The following is a 13,778-nucleotide window of genomic DNA, read 5'->3' on the forward strand; positions in this document are numbered from 1 at the left end:
AGTAGGTGTAATTATATTAATATTAGCAAATACCTAAAATTAGAAATGGCAGTGCCAAAAAAGCACATCAACTGCCATGTAAAAGTTCCAAAAAAGGTGTATATTGAAGCATGTGTTTAGTTTAACCGCAGTGATATAAAGCAATTTCTATACATAAATATACAATGATATGTTTAATAACTTACTATGACACTAAATAAAAACAATGAAGCTGAACAAATAGTTGAATGAAAAGTGAAGAAACTGAGAAGGAATTAATGAATGGGAGGAAATGCGCAGGGTTAGAACCTATAGGACGATGTGTCGTGGGATCTGCAAGCTGAAAGTATGGCCCTTTGACCACTATATTGTGAATGTGATTAGCCTGGTGTGCCATGGTGTTGTGGTACAAAAAAGTGTATATATATAAACTAGTACAGAGAAATATATGAATATATATATATATATATATATATATATATAGCATTAGCATATAGCATTTAAATCCTTTGTAGGCGGCCTATTGCAGCAGGGACTACAGAAAGAAAATGAAGTTATATCCTCCCTTCAGCCGCTGGCTCCCACTCATCAGGGCAGAGCTGGAGCTGTAACAGTCACTGCTTACTATACAGGGACTACACACACACACACACACACACACACACACACACACACACTGTACACATATGATGCAGGGAAGGCTGTCAATCAATGTATATATACATGAAAGGAAAACAAAATAGGCTAGAATTTTTGATAACAAACGAAGGTAAGGCAGACAGCTGGGGGGCCGGTATTATCAGGGAGTGAAGAGCCATTGTTCTTTGGCTGCTTCCAGCGCTCCCCTCAGCCACCCCAGAAGTGGTTCATAACAGTTCAGTTCAGAAGCACCATTTCAGGTACTTTACACGGCTGTTCCCGATTGCCCTGATGTGGTGGCAATTAGGGTAACACTTTTGAGGTTGGTGTCAGCTGTGAATTGACAGCTGTCATCAAGCCCAGGGGTTACTAATGAATATTAGGCATCCCCATTAGTAACCCAGCAAGTATAGAGTTAAAAAAAGACACAGGGATAAAAAAGTTTATTAAATAAATACTCCCACACATGCTCTTGTTCACTAATTTATTACTTAAAAATAAATAACACGTATTACCTTAATTACCAACACACCAGGGCAATCTGGAAGAGCTAGGTAAAGCACCAGAATTGACACATCTAATCGAGCTGTGGGCTGCTGTTTTTAGGTTGGGAGAGCCGAAATAACCATGGACCTTTGCCTCCTGACAATACCAGCCCCCAGTTGCTGCTTTACCTTGGCTGCTTATTAAAAATAGAGCTGAGCCCATGCCATTTTTTAAAATGATTTATTAAAATAATTGAAAAAAAGGCATTTGATCCCCTCTATTTTAGATAAAGCTGACAGCTGAGGGTTGCAGCCCACAGTTGTCTTTTTTACCTGTTGGTTATCAAAAATAGGCAAGAAGAGCCCATGTCATTTTTCGTTTCATTTTATTTTTTATTGTCCACAGCAGCACACAGTCATCTTCCGCTTGCAAAAAAGCTTGTTGATTGGCTGTGCTGTAGTCTTTCATCAAACTTTATTAACAAACCAATAGTACCCGAACCCAGACAGAGACATTTTTTAAAAGTCCATGTTTGAGTCGTAACCCTGGTCAACCGGTGAGCGGTACAACCCGGAACTTTACAGTTAATATTCACTCATCCCTTGTCATGAAGTCTTCTCTTTATGGTACACTTAGATATTGAAGCATGTACTTCCTGGACAGTGTTTTTCACTTGAGTGGATGTTGTGAAGGGATTTTCCATCACTGTTGTTTTCTTGTGAACGTACAGGCCTTATTGAGTTCCCAAACTCAAGTGTGCTAAAGTGTGCTTTTTTTTTTTTTTTTTGCAGAACGTACCAAACTGTTTATTTGGCCACTTCTAACATTTCTGATATTTCCAATTTATCTAATATGTGCTACTACAATGCTTTACAATAAAATGTTTCAGATTAATAACATGGAGAAGTGTATTTTTTATTCCGTTTATCTACTGCAGAAAAAAAAAATGAGTAAATTTCGGTGTGTGTTGCAGAAAAAAAGAAAAAGAAAAACGAGTTGTGTGAACAGGCTCCTTCTTGTTGTAGATTCTGCACTGAAACACCACCTGATTGAATGATATGGATACTAATTCTTATGCAGATCTGCAGCAGCAATAAGAAAATCAGCCTTAGATTTCGGCCACATATCGTCCTGTAAAGTGTACAGTGGGTTAAATCCCTACATTTGAGCATACCCTTGTCCACACATCGGCCTGTAAAGTGTGCAGTGGTTTAAATCCCTACATGTGAGCATACCCTCAGCTACACATCGTCCTGTAAAGTGTACATCAGTTCATAACCCTACATGTGAGCCTACCCTCGTCCACACATTGTCTAGTAAAGTGTACAGCGGTTTAAATCCCTACATGTGAGCGTACCCTCGGCCACACATCATCCTGTAAAAGTGTACAGCGGGTTAAATCCCTACATGTGAGCATACCCTTGGCCACACAACGTCCTGTAAAGTGTACAGCGGGTTAAATCCCTACATGTGAGCATACCCTTGGCCACACATCATGCTGTAAAGTGTGTAGCGGGCTAAATTACTACATGTGAGCATACCCTAGACCACACATCGTGCTGTAAAGTGTATAGCGGGTTAAATGCCTACATGTGAGCATACCCTTGGCTACACATCGTCCTGTAAAGTGTACAGCGGGGTAAATCCCTACATGTGAGAGCATACCCCGCAGTAAAATGGACTTGAATTGCTTTTGTGATATTGGTTCATATATGCAGCCTGTTTTCTGTTGGGTCGGGACTGAGCGGTAGGGGACCATGTGTAAAGCTGTAACTCTGACTTAAAATATACTTCACAATATTTTAGGCTTTTACTTTTGATTTCTCATTTCTTGCATTTATTTTTGAGGTGATTATACACTTTAAAATCCAAAATTTCTATAAGTTGTTAAGAAATGCTCAGTTAGTAGAGGGGGATGAGAGTCGTGATAAGACCCCTCACACTGGCAGACCTGTGTTATATGGAATCCGCACTGTGTATTGCTCACTTTTTCCACTATTGGCTTTCAAGAGAAATTCAACTCATTCATTGATTACTTTATGATCAACTTATTGTCAGGGGACCTTAGAACAATAAGGGATCATCCAAAAGGGGCAATCCCTTCATGACCGTGCATGTTCACATTAGCTATACCAAAGGCGGCACTTTAAGGGTTGTCACTTATCACGTAGTAAAGTAGTTTAGTAGGTTTTCCAGAACGCAGGGCGCTTTATGTAAATATTTCGCTCTCCGGTGAGACTTTACGGCAGCACTAGCCTCCTCAGGATTGTGTGTCACGTGTTTTTGGCTGTGATGTGGTTAACATGAATAGCACCATGGTTTCCTAAGGAGTCCCAGCAGTGGCCCCTCTGCACTTGTTCTCCCGTTAGATGCCTCGAAAGCTCAGCATGTTAGAACAAGCGTTCCCATTACAGAGGCCAGGGTAGGGAGCGACGGGTGGTGCCTCTGATCGCTAGACATCGAAACACGAGAGGTGCAGGGAGGCTTCAAAGCTACAGAACTCCGGCCTTTGATGAATTTTTGATGGGAGAGTTGGGGATGCTGAGCAGCCTCTTCGTCTCCCAGGCTGGAGTAATTGATTAGTAGAAGGTGTGCTCAAGAAAATCCATAACCTGGTGCACGTCTGACACTCTACATGTAGAGAGACAGAAGCATGTGGTTTTACGGGAAGTTAACCCTAAACCATAGCTGTGCAATATTAGGGTATATTCCTGAGTGCAGAGACCACATTCTCTCTCCGCATCTCTTTGTTGCCAACTTATAACTCTTGTTGGTGTACTTAATAAACAAAAAGTTTAAAAATGAGTTGTTCATAGTGTATGGATCACAAGACGTAAAGTGTGTCAGAGCTTAAGGGAACTTCTGAGCTCTTGTTGGGTTCTTGGCTGTGTTTTCTTGAGATGTGGACCTTACGCACCTTACCGTGTATACTATGCTCTCCTATCTAGACACAGCATAGCATGAAGGCTTTTATAGTTTCTATGAATTGTTTAAGTATTTTAATAATAAAAAAAAAAATCTGTAAATGCCACCAGGGCTCAGAAATAGCCTGAGATCCTCAACTACAGACAGTGATTGAAGGTTCTCAGTGTATACAAACTCATACTGGACAAGCTGTCATTCACTCTGTTTGGGTGGGGTTAAGCAGAACTTATAACAGACCTGTCAGAATGATTTTAAAGCCATTCTCTACTACTTTGAGGTTATTCATGGGTCCAGGGTGGTATAAAAATAAAAGAACAATATTCGCCTTACTGGACTCTGCTACTCAGTCCTGCTCCAAGTCTCCCAATGATCTCCTGGCTTCATCAGCTTGGGGCATCAGCAACCGCTGCATCTGAATGACTTGTAGTGTCTAGTCAGATGTTCACAACTCAGACTTTTGACAAGACATGATGTGAACCCGCCCTTTGTTTCATTGCTTGTTGGCTGCAGAGGCCTCTACCGGAAAACGAGGTCCGGTAAATAAGTGTTTTCTTTTTTTATTATTATTATTATTATTATTATTATTATTTAAACACCACTTAGGGTTCTGCTGCAAAAGATAAAGCTTTTTTCAACTACTATGAGAGAATTTATTAGAGTTTATTAAAGGGTTGGTCCACTCTTGAACACCCCCTTCTTAAATGCTAAAGTGCTCCAGATAAAATAACCAAAACACATTCACTTCCCAAACCAATGCGGCTCCAGTGAGGCTGGTGTGTTGTCTCTTAACGATTCCTATGTGCAGAACATTTTATATTGTTCAGCTATGCTCTCCTGCAGAGCCGGTATATGTTGCTTAAGGTGCAGGATGAATGCTCTGCTGGTTGTTTCACAGCACTGGGTTCTACGCTGGTCCTGGGAGGTGCTCTCGTGGATGCTTCTCGTTCCCGGTGATTGCTCTGTTTCATTAGTGAGCGTGTTAGGTCAGGACACCGCAAGTCGTACTTCCTGGTTTCAGTTGTGCTGTTGGCTCCCCTGATGCTCAGTGTTCAGATCTTGGCTTCTCAACTCCGGACTGTTGTTGACCTGTCTTTGCTTGTCCTCCCGTTTCTGTTGTAACTTCCCGGCTTATAACCTCAGACTTCCTCCTGACCACGTACCCATCTGCTTCCTGTATTTTGTACTCCTGGAACACTGACCTTCAGCTTGTATTTTGACCTTGTCACTTTCTGCCCCCCGTGTACTGTCATGCCCTCCTGGTTTATCATCTCGGCCTGTCTGACTACCTCTACATTTACTGCATGCAAGTAGAGTCTAGCACACCTAGTGATAGTCATCCCATTCCTAATATGATTATTATGATTATGTGATATATGTTTAAGGCTCAGATACTAATATGGATACATTGCAAAAATTATAGCAATGATAATAGCTAGTCACAATATGGCTATATTCACATGTAGGAAAAACATCCCACTTATATTTATGACATGTATATACCCTTGGCTTTCGGGCTTTCAATTGCTTCACATATGCAGCTCCAAAAAAAGTATGCATCTGATTTTTTAATTAATCCTGGAAGAAGACGCCCATTTTCATGGAACTTTGCAGTTTTGGGCAACTTGGCATATTCCCTCCATTAAATTAGACAAACTGAACCCGAAGTGTACAGTGACATCAGATATATTATTTAGCTGAAAATATATTGTCATCTAAATGAATTAGTGACTCCAGGAATCTCCTCTGTATTGCTCCCAATTCATGTTTCTGAAGCTTTGCAGAGGCTATACATGAGGTTTCAGGCATTGTTAGCAGGCATGGAAAGTTATGTGCATATATTAGATGTACCCTTTACTATATTTATTCTCTTCTCCACAGTTTACAAGCCCTGAGGAAGGAGAAATCCAGGGATGCTGCTCGTTCTCGACGTGGAAAGGAAAATTTTGAGTTTTACGAGCTTGCCAAACTGCTCCCTCTCCCTGCAGCCATCACCAGTCAACTGGATAAGGCCTCCATCATTCGATTGACCATCAGCTACCTGAAGATGAGAGATTTTGCCAACCAAGGAGACCCGCCATGGAACCTACGCATGGAAGGCCCACCTCCCAACACCTCTGTCAAAGGTGCGTCCCTGTTAAAGAAGTAGAATTTACAACAAAAAAATCAAAAGTCATCTTTGTAGGCCATGGTACCAAAAGGGTTGTCCAGGACTATGATATTGATGACCCCATACATCGTTTACGTCAAGTCCTCACTTCAGCTGATAATAGCTGACCGATGGGGATATTGAGTGTCAGACCCCCACCGAGATCCGATAGTGAGGAACTATCCTGAGGATAGGCCATCAATATCACAGTCATTGACAATCTCTTAAAATTTGTATGTTGATGACCATCTAAAAAGCCATGAAATAATTATCTTATGGTATGTAACATGTATACTGTATAAAGGGTTTACTACAACACAGATGCATAAGCCTACATCATAAAATGACGTGATTATAGTGGAATTTAGATCTTGAATTATATGAGAACGTCAGCTAAAAGTGAGGATGGGAACCATGTCAATTTTAGTTTCCTTTCTTTTTTTTCACTGTACAGCAGTTTGACTCTCATTAGGATTCGTGCTCTTGTTTTTATGTGCTTCTTGCCACTTTTTGGTTCTTATTTCTAATTGCTATATTGTACTTAAAATGCGGATTGCCTCTTTAGAGAGGAAGAGGACTTGAACTCTAATTGGAAGTAGCAATCCTAAAAGTCAATATCGATTCTTTAACGAGCCTTGTCATATGACTTAGGATATAAGCCAAACCAAAATCTCAATCTGCAGACACGGTGTTTTGGGGTATTGCCCCTCGTCAGTGCAGAGCCTGAGATCTAGGTGAGAGGCTAAGACTGGGATCTAAGGAGTAAGGTTTCTTCTGGTGCAGAGTGACATGCCATATGAGAAGACTTAAATGCCTGGCATGCTCCTATGTATTTAAGTCTCCTCATACTGGCATGCCAGACCTGGCATATCACCCTGCACAAGAAGAAACCTTAGCTCTTTGTCTTAGCCTTTCACTTAGCCAAATCAGATCTCATACTTTGCACTGAGGAGGGGCAACACCCCAAAACACTGTGTTTGCAAATTGAGATTCTAGTGTGGCTTATATCCTGTCATATGCAAGGCTCGTTAAAGGGTCGATGTTGACTTTTAGGATTGCTTCTTCCAATAGGTGGCACTGGAGTTCAAGTCCTCTTCCTCTCTAAAGAGGATATTTGCATATTTAATTTCCCAGAGGAGCATTGCAAGGCGTTTAAGTCTCCTCATACTGGCATGTCAGACCTGGCATGTCACTCTCCACACGTAGAAACCTTACCCTTACATTTGACTTTTAATTTTGATCCACCTCATTTCTATGAAGTAACAGCTTGGAATAGGGGCGCACATTCTCGTAAAAAGTGATGAGCTCAATGCATTTTATACAAATTAGAACAAACTAGCAGAGGATGAAAAACAAATATATATTTTAATTATTTGAGGCAACAAGTCTGCCCTGTAGGCTTATCGAATACTGATGTTATAGAGCAGGTCTGGGTAAAGTGTGGGATGCCTGCCACATTCAACCCTTTGACTGTTTCCGTCCGGCCCACAGATCTGGACCCCTCTACTCAGTGTCTCTATTTCAAGATGCAGATACAGGTGAACATAATGGTGGAACTGGGAGCCGCCTGTAGGTGCAATATAGTAATGTATTGCCTCAATCCACAAACTGCACAGACTGGAGCAGTGCATTGGAGAAACTCGATTATTTTATTAGTCTATTTTTTCTTCTTTTTTTAATTTTCAGTAGTTTAGGGAAACTGTGGGGCCATTATACCTGTGTAGAGGGCTGTGGAGTCAATCAAAGTGTCTATTTGTTGGGGCCATCTAGGCCAAAATACTGTGCAGGAATCTGTGGGAGCATAATATTGTGTATGGGGAGATGTGGAGTCATCATACTGTGTGTTGGGGGCTGTGGAGTCTATTATTCTGTGTTTTGGGAGCTGTGGAGGCCAACATACTATGGGTGGGGGTCTATGGGGCCCTTTAAAAAATGATTGAGGAGCTTATGGTGCCTTCATAATATGTAGGAAACTGAGGGAGACCATACTGTAGGAGCTTTTTTTTACTGTGTGTGGGGAGCTGTGGGGACATCATACAGTGTGTTTTGTTCGGTGGGGGCATCATACTGTATGGGGTCATAATACAATGTGGCATACTTTGTGGGGGGGCTGTAGGGACATCATACTGTGTTTGGGAAGCTGTGGAAGCATCGTACTGTTTGTGGAGGTCTGTGGGGGAGCTAACTGTGTTGGGGCTGTAGTAGCATCATACTGTGTGGGGGGCTATGGGGACATCATACTGTGTGTGGGGAGCTCTGGGAGCATCATACTGTGTATGAGGGTCTGTTGGGCAACAAACTGTGGGGGGCTGTAGGAGTTTCATACTATGTGGGGAACTGAGGTGGCATTATACCTCGTGAGGGACTCTGGGGACATCATACTGTGTGTGGAGAGCTATACGGACATCATACAGTGTGGGTAGTCGTAGTGGCATTATACTGTGTGGGGGCTGTGCGGACATCATACTGTGTGTGGGGGTTTGTAGGCAACAAACTGTTGGGGGCTGTAGGAGTATCATACTGTATGGGGAGCTGTGGTGGCATTACACTGTGTGGGGGGCAGTGGGGACATCATACTGTGTGTCGAGAGCTATACGGACATCATACTGTGTGTGATTGCATCATATTATTTGTGGGGGCTTTGATCAAGGAATAAGAAAACAACAGAAGCAGTAGGAGTATAAATTTTATAAAAAGCAACAATATATAAGGTTTTGATAGGCTGCTACAGGTAATGCGAGCATCACACGATGTGATCTATCTTGCGATCACATGTGCGATCGTACCCGCCCCCGTCGTTTGTGCATCACGGGCTAATCGCTGCCCGTGTCGCACAAAGTCGTTAAACCCCTGTCACACGTACTTACCTGCTGAGCGACGTCGCTGTGGGCGGCGAACATCCACTTCCTGAAGGGGGTGGGACGTTCGGCGTCACAGCGACGTCACACAGCAGCCGGCCAATAGAAGCGGAGGGGCAGAGATGAGCGGGACGTAAACATCCCGCCCACCTCCTTCCTTCTGCATAGCCTTTGGGAGCCGCGGGACGCAGGTAAGCTGTATTCGTTGTTCCTGGGGTGTCACACAGAGCGATGTGTGCTACCCCAGGTATGATGAACAACCGGAGCAAAGAAAAATAAACGAATTTTTAAAAATAAACGACGAGTACACGATACACGATTTGTCACCGATTTGCGATCGCTCGTAGGTGTCACACTGGACGACGTCGCCAACGAAGTCAGATGTGCGTCACGAAAACCGTGACCACGACGATCTATCGCACGATAGATCGCCTCGTGTGACGCCCGAATAAGAGTACACGTAAGGGTACTTTCACACTTGCGTTTATTTCCTTGCGTTACAATCCGCCCTTTTGGAAAACAGCGGAATCCGTTAACGGATTCCACTGTTTCCCATAGACTTGTATGGGTGACGGATTGTACCAAAAGGACCTGCGTTGCTTCCGCTGGGCGACGCTCCGTTGCTTCCACCCAGCGGGAGGAACGCAGCATGTAACGTTATTTTGAGCAGCGGAATCCTCTGGATTTCACTGCGCATGCTCTTTTTTTTTTTTCTTTAAATCAAACTTTATTTTGGCTTGCGCTGGCCGAACGTTCAGCTGAGTGCCCGGCCGTCGGCAAGCGACAGCGCTCAGCTGAGCGACCGGCCGCCAGCATGCCCGGCCGCCGGCAAGTCACAGCGCTCAGCTGAGCGCCCGCCAGCATGCCCGGGCGTCGGCAAGTGACAGCGCTCAGCTGATCACTCGGCGGCCGGCTGCAGGGAGCGATCAGCTGATCACCCGGCGGCCGGCTACTGGGAGCGATCAGCTGATCACCCGGCGGCCGGCTACTGGGAGCGATCAGCTGATCACCCGGCGGCCGGCTACTGGGAGCGATCAGCTGATCACCCGGCGGCCGGCTACTGGGAGCGATCAGCTGATCGTTCACAATAGTCTGCCGCTGGTAAAACTGTAAAAAAAAAAAACAAAACGAATTGCGTTGTTTTGCAGCATCCGTTGCATCCGTTGTGCCACTATATGCAACACATCCGTTGCATCCGTTACACAACGCAATGCAACGGATACCGTTCAACGCAAGTGTGAAACTAGCCTAACAAAAAACTCTATCGCAGCAATTAATAGTTGCAGTAAGTCAGCATACTTAATTCTGCTCCATTTAAGTAAAAACAAAAAAAAATGTAATAATGAGCAGAATTAAGTTTGCCCTGTTGGGTCGTCCCCCGGTAACAGTCAGGGTCTCTCTCTCATGTGGCCCCTCAGAACAATGAATTGCTCCTCACACTTCCTGGTATAGAGGATATCGTAGGCATATAATGCCTATTGCCAAGTTCCTATATCCAGGCCACGACACATCACATAGACTGCAGGAACGCACGGTATGCCTCTCTTTGATTGTACGTATTATGATCTTTTCCCAGAGAACCTTACTTCCTACTTCAGGCCGTAATCTCCTAAGTGTTTGGCGTCTGGAAGGCTCCCGTCACAGCTCCTGTGTCTCTCCGTTCTTCGCTCCATACTAGCTGACATTAAACGGTTCTTTGCTGTCGGGGTATGCACAATAAAAATGCATAGAGCTGTCAGCAATCATTCATTTAATCAGGCTGTGCAATGAGGTAAACAAAGATGGCAGATTAATGAGTCCGCCGTGCTTATTGACTGACAGTACTGCAAACATAAGCTGTCTGTTTTTAACCCCAGGATAGCCAGTTTACACAATTTATATATCATATAAGATCCCACAGTTCTTTGCAGCCTATTTTTGTTCCAAATGCAAGTAATATTTAGGCATTACATGTTAATTGTACGTGTTATATGCTGTTTTGTTCATTTTAATATTCCTTCTGGAAAATAATCCTACAGTGCAAGAAGATATAATATTAATCTAGTTGTAGGCGTTAGCATCCTCCTAAATATAAGAATCTAATCTAAAGAAATATGTTTGAGTTTTTCACTCCTAAACAGTGCCACTTTTTTCCACGTACATGGCCAATTCATGGTATTGCAGCTTAGACACGTGATACAAGTATTTTATGTACGTTCCTGTGTCATGGGTTAAGACGTTCAACATACATTGACAAGCAAAAGGGTAACAATGTTTTGCACTTTTGACTTTCAGGCTCCATATCTCACCATCCACTACAGCTTTGAGTGTGAGACGACCTTCATTTTATAGGACAATCATCTTGGCTATCTCATACATAAATTTGATTTGCAGCTATTTAGCATATGATTAGTTTTGCTAATTCTTGTCATGTTACTGTTTAGCTCCTGGTGTTGAAAAAGGCTTTTTCTTCCTGTATACTACAAATCACAGCCTGTTCTCACATTCCCTAATAGCTTTATTATAATAGTGTTATTAGGTTGATTCCTTAGGTGAAAGGTCACTGGTTCGAATCGAAGACCAGGCTTGAGGAAGATTTCCCAAGAAAAGAGAAACAGCATCATCTAGCTCATTGATAGAGGTCTCTTGGCCAAGAAAATTGGCAAACTGCATCATGTGAGGCCATGACAGCTGGAACAATACAAAATAAAAAGTCCATCCAGGTGACATCCAGGCAAAATATAGGAGTCAATCATAAGGTCTATCAGTTCTGGACCAATAAACCCAGCAGTGGAGGCGGCTTATATGCTTTGTAATAGTGAGTTCACAGATGTCCAGGCAAGCACCATGTTATGCACTTTACACAAGTCAGGAATGATGGCCTGAAAAGTGAGAGAGCCTCGACTTCAATATCATCATAAGGAGTGTTGGCTCTACTTTACAAAAAGTACGAAAAGTGGAGAAGATTGGAAACGGGTGATTTGGAGCGACGAGAAGAAAGTCAATAGACGGCTCTGATGGGGGCAAATGTTTCTAGAAGAAACAAGAGAAAAAGGGGCTAAAGAATTAAGAAACTGAAGGAACTGTCAAGTTCCATGGAGGAAGCTAGATGATATGGGGTGCTTCACAGCCAAAGGGGTTGGATACTTGACCAGGATCGATGAGGGTGTTCTCAGTGCTGACCTATATGTGAGTATCCTACAAGATGAGTTACTTTGTACACTCGAGTTCTATGGGTATGAAAAGGACAATATAGTGTTCCAGCAGGACAATGAAACAAAGTACATGTCGAGTTTGATGAAGAAATGGTTCAATGACAATGAAGTAGAGGTGCTTTATCGGCCACTACAGTCCACAGACCTCAATTCAATTCAATTCAACCCTTGTGAGTAGAGTTAGAGAAAAAGCTGTATACATCCCCAAGTGAGCCGACCAGTATACACCAACACTGGGAACATGTAGAAGAGACCTGGGATCAGATTTCGACTGAGACATGCTTGAATCTGATGGAGAGCCCGGAAGGATTCATGCAGTGATGAAAGCCAAAGGAGGATTTACAAAATACTAAAACTAAAACGCTTTCAACAAATCAGCCATTACAAGATTGATGGGACAGTTCCTTCCACAGTCTCACTGCTCTTACTGTAAACTCTGTCTATGATGAGGATGAAACCTTTTTTCTCTACATGTAGAAGATGACCTGTATTCATAGTTACAGGAAAGGTTACTAAAAAGAAGATATAAAGAGATCAATAGACAAACCTCTGAATTGTCCATTGATATACGGTATGTGTAATTAGTAATTCCCCCAATAATTAGGAGAGGTGTTTGGCAGTGGCTCACTCCTCCCCATACAGAACGCATGTACAGTTAGGTCCAGAAATATTTGGACAGTGACACAAGTTTTGTTATTTTAGCTGTTTACAAAAACATGTTCAGAAATACAATTATATATATAATATGGGCTGAAAGTGCACACTCCCAGCTGCAATATGAGAGTTTTCACATCCAAATTGGAGAAAGGGTTTAGGAATCATAGCTCTGTAATGCATAGCCTCCTCTTTTTCAAGGGACCAAAAGTAATTGGACAAGGGACTCTAAGGGCTGCAATTAACTCTGAAGGCGTCTCCCTCGTTAACCTGTAATCAATGAAGTAGTTAAAAGGTCTGGGGTTGATTACAGGTGTGTGGTTTTGCATTTGGAAGCTGTTGCTGTGACCAGACAACATGCGGTCTAAGGAACTCTCAATTGAGGTGAAGCAGAACATCCTGAGGCTGAAAAAAAAGAAAAAATCCATCAGAGAGATAGCAGACATGCTTGGAGTAGCAAAATCAACAGTCGGGTACATTCTGAGAAAAAAGGAATTGACTGGTGAGCTTGGGAACTCAAAAAGGCCTGGGTGTCCACGGATGACAACAGTGGTGGATGATCGCCGCATACTTTCTTTGGTGAAGAAGAACCCGTTCACAACATCAACTGAAGTCCAGAACACTCTCAGTGAAGTAGGTGTATCTGTCTCTAAGTCAACAGTAAAGAGAAGACTCCATGAAAGTAAATACAAAGGGTTCACATCTAGATGCAAACCATTCATCAATTCCAAAAATAGACAGGCCAGAGTTAAATTTGCTGAAAAACACCTCATGAAGCCAGCTCAGTTCTGGAAAAGTATTCTATGGACAGATGAAACAAAGATCAACCTGTACCAGAATGATGGGAAGAAAAAAGTTTGGAGAAGAAAGGGAACGGCACATGATCCAAGGCATACC

The 13,778-nt window shown here is 42.8% G+C and overlaps 1 protein-coding gene across 7 annotated transcripts in view; it reads left to right on the forward strand.

Annotated features, from left to right (window-relative positions):
• NPAS3 (neuronal PAS domain protein 3) overlaps positions 1-13,778 on the forward strand; it is a 687,349-nt gene that overhangs the window by 280,576 nt on the left and 392,995 nt on the right. For all 7 annotated transcript variants that reach the window (XM_075329901.1, XM_075329903.1, XM_075329902.1 and 4 more), the window contains one exon: positions 5,908-6,152. In XM_075329901.1, coding sequence (XP_075186016.1) covers positions 5,908-6,152 — 245 coding nt within the window. The remainder of the gene's footprint in view (positions 1-5,907; positions 6,153-13,778) is intronic.

Source organism: Anomaloglossus baeobatrachus, chromosome 12 (assembly GCF_048569485.1).
Source record: "Anomaloglossus baeobatrachus isolate aAnoBae1 chromosome 12, aAnoBae1.hap1, whole genome shotgun sequence".
Taxonomy (NCBI): Eukaryota; Metazoa; Chordata; class Amphibia; order Anura; family Aromobatidae; genus Anomaloglossus; species Anomaloglossus baeobatrachus.